The sequence below is a fragment of the Vicugna pacos genome, chromosome 6 (genome assembly GCF_048564905.1).
Source record: "Vicugna pacos chromosome 6, VicPac4, whole genome shotgun sequence".
Lineage (NCBI taxonomy): Eukaryota > Metazoa > Chordata > Mammalia > Artiodactyla > Camelidae > Vicugna > Vicugna pacos.
In genome coordinates this window covers 38,625,548-38,637,552 of record NC_132992.1, presented here as the reverse complement: position 1 = coordinate 38,637,552, position 12,005 = coordinate 38,625,548, and the positions used below count along the sequence as shown (strand labels likewise).

At 39.5% G+C, this 12,005-nt stretch overlaps 1 protein-coding gene across 2 annotated transcripts in view; it reads right to left on the bottom strand.

Moving 5' to 3' along the window:
• SCFD1 (sec1 family domain containing 1) overlaps positions 1–11,799 on the bottom strand; it is a 94,992-nt gene extending 83,193 nt beyond the window's left edge. The window contains exon 1 of one of the 2 annotated variants that reach the window (XM_006207579.3): positions 11,698–11,799. In XM_006207579.3, the coding sequence (XP_006207641.1) occupies positions 11,698–11,755 (58 nt within the window). In that variant the 5' untranslated portion in view covers positions 11,756–11,799. Of the gene's footprint in view, positions 1–8,838; positions 8,862–11,697 lie in introns of those variants that run through there. The other variant, XM_072962914.1, reaches the window with a different exon arrangement.
• Positions 11,800–12,005: the final 206 nt, after the last annotated feature.

Sequence of the window (12,005 nt, the reverse complement as noted above, 5' to 3'; positions counted from 1 at the left end):
ACTGGGTATGTAAAAGCAGGGTCAGACTTTGTAAGACTATTTCATTAATAGCTAACGGGTATGTGTTTGAGAGACTTTCTAACTTACTATTAGCATCTGTCTCCAGATGAAAATATGAAAAATGTTCAGGAAGAAGCCAATTTTCTATAAATCCTGATGATACCAAACTACATTTTATATACATGAAAAAAGAAATTTTGCCAATCATGAACTTGCAGAGGCCTCAATAGATAACTGCTGCTGTTGTCTATTAACTGTGTGGCTGAAAGCATAGATTAAGATCAGGGCTTTCTAAAAACAAGTATCGTCTATGATATATTTAATTGGTTCATATACAAAAACTTAATACAACACATCTATTTTTCAGTTATCCTGGCATGCATTCTAGGACCAATTTATCCTATCAGATTCACTATGAAGTATAATGCTTAATATTATATGCCCCATGGAAAAAGTGAGACTTCCTTATAGATAAGGTGGATAAATGATAACTCCTGCTAAAAAAATATACAATTCCATAATCACAGTAGTTATGCTCTATATGTTACAGTATTTTGTGGTTTTCATTGCTCATCTATTTACATGTTACAGCAGACTCAGAAATATTTCTAAGGAAAATAAAAATCTCATACTTTTATGTGAAAGTGAGATGGCCAAATATTCAAGGGAAGGAATTAGCCGATTTAATTTTTAAAAGATTGGCGACCTGGACTTCCGGGCAAGATGGCGGAGTAGAAGGACGCTTGTAAGCCACCCTCTCCCACAAATACACCAAGACCCACATCTACAGACCCACTCAGCCAACCAGAGCACCTGCGGAACTCCGACAGAACATCGCCCTCTTCTAAAGATAAAGACGCCAAAAATCTGGTAGGAGAAAAGGAAAAAAGAAAGAACAAAAGGCAAAGCAGCGCGGGACGGGTCCCGCGGGGAGGGAGCGGCAAAGGAGGACTGGCGCTCGCTCGCTGGGTCTCCCCTCTCCAACTGAGAGGCCAGCGGGACGGAGGGGGAGCCTCCGAGGTTCGGATCTGTACAGAGCAGCCCTTGTCTGACAGAACTAAGTTAAACGGGCACAGAGCGTCCCCCCGACACCCAGCCTGAGACGCGGGCCGGCAGCAGCGGGCAGGGTCAGGCTGCATAATCTGGGCGGAGGACGGGGGCAGCTGCACGGAGGAAACTCCGGGGGACTGCAAGGGGCTGGGCGCCGGGGCTGTGGGTGTACAGGACAGAACAACCTGGGCCCTCCATAAAACAGCAAGGTTGATGTGCTCTCGGGGGAAGGGTGCATACCCCCATCTCTGAAAACCCGCGGAAACTTTTCAGGGGAAGAGGGGCGGGGCCCAGGCAGAGCCGCCATATTCTCCGGCGCTTAACACCCAGGCGGGGGCACAGACGAAACCTGCGTCCGCACCGAAGGGCTTAGCAGCCTCAAGGGCCAGACTGAGACGGGCCTACAGCCCTGGGCAGATAGGACCCTTCCATTCTGGTACCCCAGAGAACTTGCTCCACAAAGACAAACAAGCAGCTGGGTCTTGGCTCGGAGCAGGGACGAGGCTGCCCCTGGGTCTTCCCCGAGCCCACACGCAGAGCGCGACCAGGGCGGAGCGCGACCCGGGCGGAGCGCCGGCCAGGGCGGAGCGCCGGCGCAGAGCGCGCAGCCGCACAGAGCAGCAGAGCTACCGGCGGCGCAGGCAGGGGGAGAGCGGCCCCCCGCCTGTCGGGCAGGAACACAACCCCAGACCGAGGTGCTGGGAGAGGGCACGACCCGCCCTCCTGCCTAGCCAGTCTGCAACATCTGACTGCGGCATCCGGAGGGGCAGTGACCCGCCCGCCCACAGCAGAGGAGAGCTGCATCTGACCCCGTGTTAGGAGGAGGCGCGATCTGCTTGCCAACAGGTGCTGGGAGCAGCACAGAAGAGGGCGCCAAAGGAGGGCCTATGAAAACAAGCTGAGCTTCCAAAACAGGACGAAGACAGAAGGACTTCACATTAAAAGCACACAGACTCCAGGAGAACACCGACAACCCCCCCTTTTTTTGTTTTTTTTTTTTGGTTTTTGTTTTGCTTTGTTTTGTTTTTTTGTTTTCTGTTTTTGTTTCTGTTTTGTTTTGTTTTAATCGGTTTTTACCTGTTCTATTTTCAATTACTCTTTTAATTTTTACTTCTTAATTCATTTCTATTTCTCTTGGGTTTTGATGTCCTGTTATTGATTAGACACAGGCTTCAAACACATATATTCATCTCCCCACCCCCCCCTTTTTTTTTAAGGTTTTAAAAGGACTTCTCCACCCAATTAATACTCTGCTACAACCTGTTCTTCTATTATTCATTATACATTGTTTTCAAACCCTCTTTCTCCCTTCTTTTAAAAATCTTTCTCTCTTATTCTTTTCTCTTTTTTTTCTTTTTTTTTTCCTAAGTTCTATTCCTAAATAGGCATTAGATAGATAAAATCCTTAAGATCCAAAATAGACAACTGATACTCCATAAACCACAGTGCCAGAGAGGTATGAGCAAGATGAAGAAGCAGAGAAACCTTTCCCAATTAAAAGAACAAGAGGAATCCCCTGAAAGAAAGCTCAATGAAATAGACATCGATAGCCTACTAGATCAAGATTTCAAAAAAGGAGTGATCAAATTGCTGAAGGAATTAAAAGAGATAATGCTTAGAGAAATAAAATATGTCAAAAATGAAATTGAAGCTATAAAGAAGAGCCAAGCAAAATGGGAAAACTCAATGACAGAGATGAGGAATGATCTAACAGCTGTGCAAAGCCGACTAGTTAATGCAGAGGAACGAATTAGTGATCTAGAAGACAGGGCAACCGAAAGCACCCATTCAGAAGAACTACAAGATAAGCAAATAAAAAATAATGATAATAGCATAAGGGACCTATGGGATAATATAAAGCGTCCCAATCTTCGCATAATAGGGGTCCCAGAAGGGGAAGAAGGATCAAAGGGGATTGAAAAGGTTTTTGAAGAAATCATGACTGAAAACTTCCCAAACTTAAAGAAGGAATCAGATATCCAAGTACAGGAAGCTCAGAGGGTCCCAAACAGGAAGAACCCAAATAGACCCACACCAAGACATATCATAATCAAGATGGCCAGAGTCAAGGATAAAGAAATGATTCTAAAGGCAGCAAGAGAAAAGCAAAGAGTGAACTACAAGGGAAGCCCCATAAGGCTCTCAGCTGACTTCTCTACACAAACACTACAGGCCAGAAGGGAGTGGCAAGATATATTCAAAGCCCTGAATGAAAAAAAGATGCAACCTAGGATACTTTATCCAGCAAGGCTATCCTTTAGGATAGAAGGAGAAATAAAGAGTTTAACAGACAAAAAAAAAGCTGCAGGAGTTTAGCAACACTAAACCCATGCTAAAAGAAATATTGAAAGGGCTATTCTAAATAGAAAAGCAGCAGGATGCTACAGAAATGAGAAACGTACAACTGGAAAGGTGATAACTCATGAATTACAAATAAAGAAAACACGAAATTATAAAAGAAGACATACAAATCACTGAGTGTGGGAGAGGGAGGCAGGGAAATATAGAATTTTTTTTCTTTCTTTTTTAAAATTTTTTTAACAGTAGGATGGGTTTGAGATCATGTTATTATCAGTTTATTAAAAACGGGTATAGGTTAATAGATTTACAAAAAAGGGTAACCACAAGTCAAAAATTTACAAGGGAGTCACAAAAATTAAATAAAATCCATGATAATACAAAGGAAAATTACCAAACCACAAAAGGAAGAAGAAAGGAACAAAGAGGATATACCAATTCAACTGCAAAGATAAGTTCAAAATGGCAATAAACACACATCTATCATTAATTACTGTAAATGTTAATGGACTAAATGCTCCAGTCAAAAGACATAGAGTGGCAGACTGGATAATAAAGCAAGAACCTTCAATATGCTGCATACAAGAGACCCACTTTAGGGAGAAGGACACATATAGATTGAGAGTGAAAGGATGGAAAAGGATATTCCATGCAAATGGAAAAGCCAAAAAAGCAGGTGTTGCAGTACTGATTTCAAACAAAATAGACTTTAAAACAAAGGCCATAAAGAAAGATAAAGAAGGACATTTTATAATGATTAAAGGAGTGATACAAGATGAAGATATTACACTCGTTAATATATATGCACCCAATATAGGAGCACCTAAGTACATACAAGAATTACTAACAGAGATAAAGGGGGATATTGATGGGAATACAATCATAGTTGGAGATTTTAACACTGCATTAACATCACTAGACAGATCTTCCAGACAGAAAATAAACAAGGCAACAGAGAAATTAAATACTACAATAGAAAAACTAGATTTGGTGGATATTTTCAGAGCTTTACACCCCCAAAAAATAGAATATACATTCTTTTCAAGTGCACATGGAACATTTTCCAGGATTGATCATGTACTTGGACACAAAAGAAACCTCAACAAATTTAAGAAGATAGAAATTATCTCAAGCATCTTTACTGACCACAATGCCATGAAACTGGAAATCAACAACAGAGAAACAAAGGAGAAAAAAAGAAAAGCATGGAGATTCAACAATATGTTATTGAAAAAACAATGGATCAATGAGGAAATCAAAGCTGAAATTAAAAAATGCCTTGAGACAAATGATAATGAAAGCACAACCACTCAAAACCTATGAGACACAGCAAAGGCAGTGCTAAGAGGGAAGTTTATAGCGATACAGGCCTTTCTCAAAAAAGAAGAACAATCTCAAATAAACAAGTTAACCCACCACCTAAATCAATTAGAAAAAGAAGAACAAAAAGCCCCAAAAAGCAGCAGAAGGAAGGAAATAATAAAGATCAGAGAGGAATTAAATACAATAGAGATTAACAAGACCATAGAAAAAATCAACCAAACCAAAAGTTGGTTTTTTGAAAAAGTAAATAAAATCGACAAACCTCTGGCCAAACTCACAAAAAAGAAAAAAGAGAGAGCACAAATTAGCAAAATAAGAAAGGAAAATGGAGAAATTACAACAAACAAAATAGAAATACAGAATATCATACGAGAATATTATGAAAAACTATATGGAACCAAACTGGATAACCTAGAGGAGATGGACAAGTTTCTGGAAACATACTGTCCACCAAAACTGAATCAAGAAGAAACTGAACACTTGAACAACCCGATCACTAGAAAGGAAATAGAAATAGCAATTAAAAACCTCCCTACAAATAAAAGTCCAGGACTGGACGGCTTCACCGGGGAATTCTACCAAACATACAAAGAAGAACTCATTATCAGTCCTTCTCAAACTCTCCCAGACGATTGAAAAGGAGGGAATACTCCCAAACTCTTTCTATGAAGCCACCATCACCCTGATACCAAAACCAGGCAAAGACACTACAAAAAAAGAGAATTATAGGCCAATATCACTGATGAACATAGACGCCAAAATCCTCACCAAAATTTTAGCAAATAGAATCCAACAACACATAAAAAAGATTATACATCATGACCAAGTGGGGTTCATCCCAGGGACACAAGGCTGGTTCAACATACGCAAATCAATCAATGTAATACATCACATCAACAAGAGAAAGGACAAAAACCACATGATCATCTCAATCGATGCAGAAAAAGCATTTGATAAAATTCAACACCCATTTATGATAAAAACTCTCGCCAAAGTGGGTATAGAGGGAACATATCTCAACATAATAAAAGCTATATATGACAAACCTATAGCCAGCATAGTTCTCAACGGTGAAAAACTCAAAAGCTTCCCACTAAAATCTGGGACAAGACAAGGATGCCCACTATCACCACTCCTATTCAATATAGTCCTGGAAGTCCTAGCCACAGCAATCAGGCAAGAGAAAGAAATAAAAGGGATCCAAATTGGAAAAGAAGAGGTAAAAGTGTCATTATATGCTGATGACATGTTACTATATATAGAAAACCCTAAAAGGTCCACAAAAAAGCTACTAGAGCTGATCGAAGAATTCAGCAAGGTAGCAGGTTACAAAATTAATGTTCAAAAATCAGTTGCCTTTCTTTACACTAACGATAAATCAACAGAAAAAGAAAGTAAAGAAACAATCCCCTTTAAAATAGCACCCAAAGTAATAAAATATCTGGGAATAAATCTAACCAAGGAGGTGAAAGAATTATACACAGAAAACTATAAACCATTGATGAAGGAAATTAAAGAAGACTTTAAAAAATGGAAAGATATTCCATGCTCTTGGATTGGAAGAATCAATATTGTTAAAATGGTCACACTGCCCAAGGCAATCTACAGATTTAATGCAATCCCTATCCAATTACCCAGGACATATTTCACAGAATTAGAACAAATCATAATAAAATTTATATGGAACCATCAAAGACCTAGAATCGCTAAAGCATTACTGAAGAGAAAGAATGAGGCTGGAGGAATAACTCTCCCAGACTTCAGACAATACTATAGAGCTACAGTCATCAAGACAGCATGGTATTGGTACCAAAACAGACATATAGACCAATGGAACAGAATAGAGAGCCCAGAAATGAACCCACAAACTTTTGGTCAACTCATCTTCGACAAAGGAGGCAAGAATATACAATGGAATAAAGACAGTCTCTTCAGCAAATGGTGTTGGGAAAACTGGACAGCAGCATGTAAAACAATGAAGCTACAACACACCCTTACACCATATACAAAAATCAACTCAAAATGGATTAAAGACTTAAACATAAGACAAGATACAATCAACCTCCTAGAGGAAAACATAGGCAAAACATTATCTGACATACATTTCAAAAATTTTCTCCTAGAAGAAATAAAAGCAAGAATAAACAAATGGGACCTAATGAAACTTACAAGCTTCTGCAGAGCAAAGGAAACCAGAGATAAAACAAGAAGAAAACCTACGGAATGGGAGAAAATTTTTGCAAGTGAAACTGACAAAGGCTTGATCTCCAAAATATATAAGCAGCTCATACGACTCAATAAGAAAAAAATAAACAACCCAATCCAAAAATGGGCAGAAGACCTAAACAAGCAATTCTCCAAGGAAGACATACAAATGATCAAAAAGCACATGAAAAAATGTTCAATATCACTAATTATCAGAGAAATGCAAATCAAAACTACAATGAGGTATCACCTCACACCAGTCAGAATGGCCGTCATTCAAAAATCCAAAAATGACAAATGCTGGAGAGGCTGTGGAGAAAGGGGAACCCTCCTACACTGCTGGTGGGAATGCAGTTTGGTGCAGCCACTATGGAAAACAGTGTGGAGATTCCTCAAAAGACTAGGAATAGACTTACCATATGACCCAGGAATCCCACTCCTGGGCTTGTACCCAGAAGGAAATCTACTTCAGGATGACACCTGCACCCCAATGTTCATAGCAGCACTATTTACAATAGCCAAAACATGGAAACAACCTAAATGTCCATCAACAGGTGACTGGATAAAGAAGATGTGGTATATTTATACAATGGAATACTACTCAGCCATAAAAACCGACAACATAATGCCATTTGCAGCAACATGGATGCTCCTAGAGAATGTCATTCTAAGTGAAGTAAGCCAGAAAGAGAAAGAAAAATACCATATGAGATCGCTCATATGTGGAATCTAAAAAACAAAAACAAACAAACAAACAAAAACAAAGCATAAATACAGGACAGAAATGGACTCATGGACAGAGAATACAGACTTGTGGTTACGGGGGGGGGCGGGGTAGAGGGTGGGAAGGGATAGACTGGGATTTCAAAATTGTAGAACAGATAAACAAGATTACACTGTATAGCACAGGGAAATATACACAAAATGTTATGATTAATCACAGAGAAAAAATGTGACAATGAGTGTGTATATGTCCATGTATGACTGAAAAATTGTACTGAACACTGGAATTTGACACAACACTGTAAAATGATTATGAATCAATAAAAATGTAAAAAAAAAAAAAGATTGGCGACCTTAAAATGTACTTGGTTGATTTTTAAAGGCAACTAGATTAGGTTTTATTAAGTAAAACAGAATAATCTGCAAGCTAAACTCCTACCAGAGAACTTTGTAAAATTCAAATCACCTGGGTATCAATTTATAGCATAGTCATTCATTCACTTGAAAAACTTCTATTAAATGCTTGTTTCTTGCAGTGGGTAAAATAATAAGAGATTACACTTCAATGACATATTTGTATATTTATACGATACAAAGATGATTTCTTGGTAAAATGTTAGTACCTAATGTCCAGCCAGTAATACACATTGCCAGTAATTTACACCTACTTTACAAGCTCACAGGTGTTATGATGTAACAAAAATATTAACAAAAAAAAAAACACTTTGGTAATTAAAACTGAAATAACACAGGAGGCATAGAGGGTCTCCAGAATTAACTCTCCTACTGTGCTTTAGCAAAGCTCTTCCTCCCACCACAGACACCACCATGCTGACATTCATAGCCCAAAGGAGAGGAAATTTTGTTTCTAGGAACAGCTGTTTGCACTCTTGACAGCGGAGAACTAGGAAGCAGCAGAGCCTGGGCTATATATAAGCCCCAGGTGTACAGTATTCTCTAGAGCTAGGCCTTCACTAACTGAAAGAGGCCAGTATCAGCAAATAATTCCCACAATTACCTTCTCAGCAACATCTAGGTGATCTCCCTCATTCTGAGCCTGGGCTAACTTATTAACGGGAATTCTGACACACTGGGTTTGTTAATAAAGTACATGCCTTATGTTCAAGAATATATAAGAATGTGATTTTACTTTTTTAATCACTGCTTAAATCGCTACTTTTAACTGAAAGAAATAAATATCCACAGTCCTTGACCTGGCTAATGCTGTTTCACCCTTACCTGGAATGTTTTCTTTGCTCATTATATATTCACCTATATTTATTATTCACTCAACAAACACTGCCAGACACTGCTCTCGCTGTTGGCACTAAACAAAATAGACAGAATAAAAATTACCTATCGTCAAGCAGCTTTCATTCTAGTTGAGGGAGAAAGACAACAAAATAAGTAAAACAGGGATGTGAGATCATGCTAAGCGTTGTGGAGGAAAAACACGGAGAGAATGGAGGAGTTGTGGTGTAATTTTAAACACAATAGTCAGGAAAGCTCTAAGAAGGTAACATTAAAGACTTAAAGGACATGAGGGAGTGAGCCATGCAAATATCTTGCAAAGAATATTTCAGAAAGAGGAAATAAAAAGGCTCTGATATTGAAGAATTCTGGTGTGTTCAAGGGGAGAGTAATAGAGAATGAGGTCAGAAAGTTAAGCAGGAAGCAAATCATAAAGCACCTTGTAGACCACTGTGAGATCACTTCGGTTTTATGATTGAAACAGGAAGCTGCCAGAGGGTTTTGAGCAAATATGTGACACGGTCACTTTGCGTACTGTGCGAAGAAAAAGGAAAGAGAACAGGAAACAAAGGCAAGGAGATCAAATAGGAGGTTACTCCAGAAACTCATGATGGCTTGCACCTGGGTGTTAGCAATGATAATTGTCAGATCCTGGATATATTTTTCAGAGTAGAGCTGGCAAGATTTACTGACAGATCTGATGTGGGACATAAAAGACATAAGTCAAGGAAATTTCACGGTTTCTGACCTGAGCAACTGCAAGGATGGAGTTGCTATTAACTGATATGGGAAGGCCGAGATGAGGAGAGGTCCAGGCTACAGATACAAACATGGGGATCATCAGCATATAGAAAGTATCTAAAGCCAAGAGGCTACATGAAGATCCCTGTAAGAGAAAGCAGTTGATTTGGGGCTCTCCAATGTTGCGAAGTGGGGGAACTGGCCAACAACCTGCAATGGAGAGGCAAGTATGAAGGTCAATAGTAATACAGGATTCTGCCTATTGAAATAAGGTCAGTCTAGAGAGAAGAATGATTCAGGAAATCATCACCAAAGAGATGATTTTTGAGGTAACCTTTAAAAGATGAGTAAAGATTGTTCAGGCAAGCAAAGACAAAAACAGGCATGTCAGTTAACCTCTCTATACCTTAGTTACCTGTTTTGCGAAATGGAGGTAACAACACATATAAAAGTCACTTAAAACACTACGGCAACACTAAATGCTCAATACGTATCAGCTGTTATCTACCCAAATAGATCGCAAACTTCTCTGTATTACAGTATCTTGTACCTAGAATATTTACGAACCAATTGTGATTTATTTCCCAAAACATTCTCAATAGGCATCAGGGAAATGTCTACTTCTGCTACTATGGCACATACAAAAGTGGTTTACTCTTCTCCCAACATAAGACAGAATTCAACTAGAGTACTAATTTGATAACTGATTAATCTGGCATAACCACTGCAGTAATGATGTGAAATCTTGCTATAATGAAGTTTGTGCAGAAATCAAAATTAAACTATTAGCTTTAATATTCTACAGTTTCTTCATATAAAAGTTACATCATATAAATTTCATTTTTTCAAAAAGCTCCTCTGTACTGGTACAGAGCCTTCCTTGACATGTTATTTTCTTTAATCTGTACTATGACCTAATTCCTTGAGATTCATTAAGCTGTCAGACTCATACTGCAAAGATACGTGGTGCTTCTATTTGCTTACACAGATAAAATGAATGGCAGGTATTCCCCAAATTTTATTTGGACTTTCATATATTTAAGTTATCCTAACTTTATCTGATAGCCTACACTGAATTATTGATTGGGGAAAAGCTGAACACAACTCATTATGCACTGTGTCTTTACTCGACTGAAGTCTCTCATTAACTTTTCCTTTGAATTCCAAAGGAATGAATCAAGCACAGCCAAAATCCTTTCTGTAGATCATATTAATTGTAACCAATTATTTTCTGATTCAGATTTATATGCAAAAGAACAAAATTACAAGAGACAGAATTTCCAAATATGCATATTCTAGATGTCTTGTTTCTATTAGCTCCTCAGAATTAATAGCTTGCCAACTTTCAAGACAATTAGCTAACAGGTATAAATCACATTGTCATCACAAGTTTCCAAAAAACAAAGGCAAATAAAATTACCTGAGATGGAAAAATATTTCACGGTATAAATGGAAGCTACATAACCATGCTCTATTAAACCTGAAAGTAATAATCCATAGTTTAAAAACAGTGATTTGCCAAATAATTAAAAGCTGTTAATTTGTTTGGCCATTCTTATATCCCATACCAGCATGCCGAAAATGAAATCTTCATCACCAGGCATTTCTCTTTAGGTACCCCTAAAGATTTGTCACAAGGAGAGAAATGGCAGAAGGTAACCTACTCTTTAAAGAATACCTGTATTTTGTAATTGTAGTGGAAGTGCCAGAAGATGAAACTCTCAATATTAAAACTGGGAGAGAACTGAACCACGCACAGAAAGAAACCTGAAAACCGGAGAGGTGGCAACACGGGGAAAAATGCCAATCTTGTCGTAATGGCCTTTTGAGGACCAGTAGGAAGGAGACAAGAACGGGACCGTAGCACCCGTTCTCGCTCACCCCTGAAGACCCTTCGACACCACATCTTACGGGCCGAGTTCTCAAGCTAATGGCATCTCTTCCCTAAAAACTCAAAAGGGGACGGGCTCTCGATGCTCTGAGAACCGGGTTAAACTGTTGGAGGTCCGTCTCCGAGCTGCACGCACCGCGACCGAGTGAGGGCGACAAGCAGAAGATGTCCTCAGGGCAAGCACAAAACCGCAGGGAGAAGGGAAAGATCAGTACCTGTTTGTCTCTCTCGAATACTAGCTGCTGCGGCCGCCGCCATCTTGACTCCCACCATCCACTGCCCGGCTGGCGAGCAGAGCCCGACGATGACGTGGCGGCCCCGACCGCCCCGGAAGCAAAGATCGGAGGGGCGGGACCGTAGGAGGCCGGACCCCGCCTTCTCCAGGGTGACCCTCCTTAACCTTTTTACGCGAAACTTGCAGACCCAATGAGGGAACAAAACCTAGTAGTGTTAAGCATTTATGACAGGTTTGGGGTAGTTACTGTCTGCTGCTAAGGTTTCTACTACAGATCCAAGAAAAAAG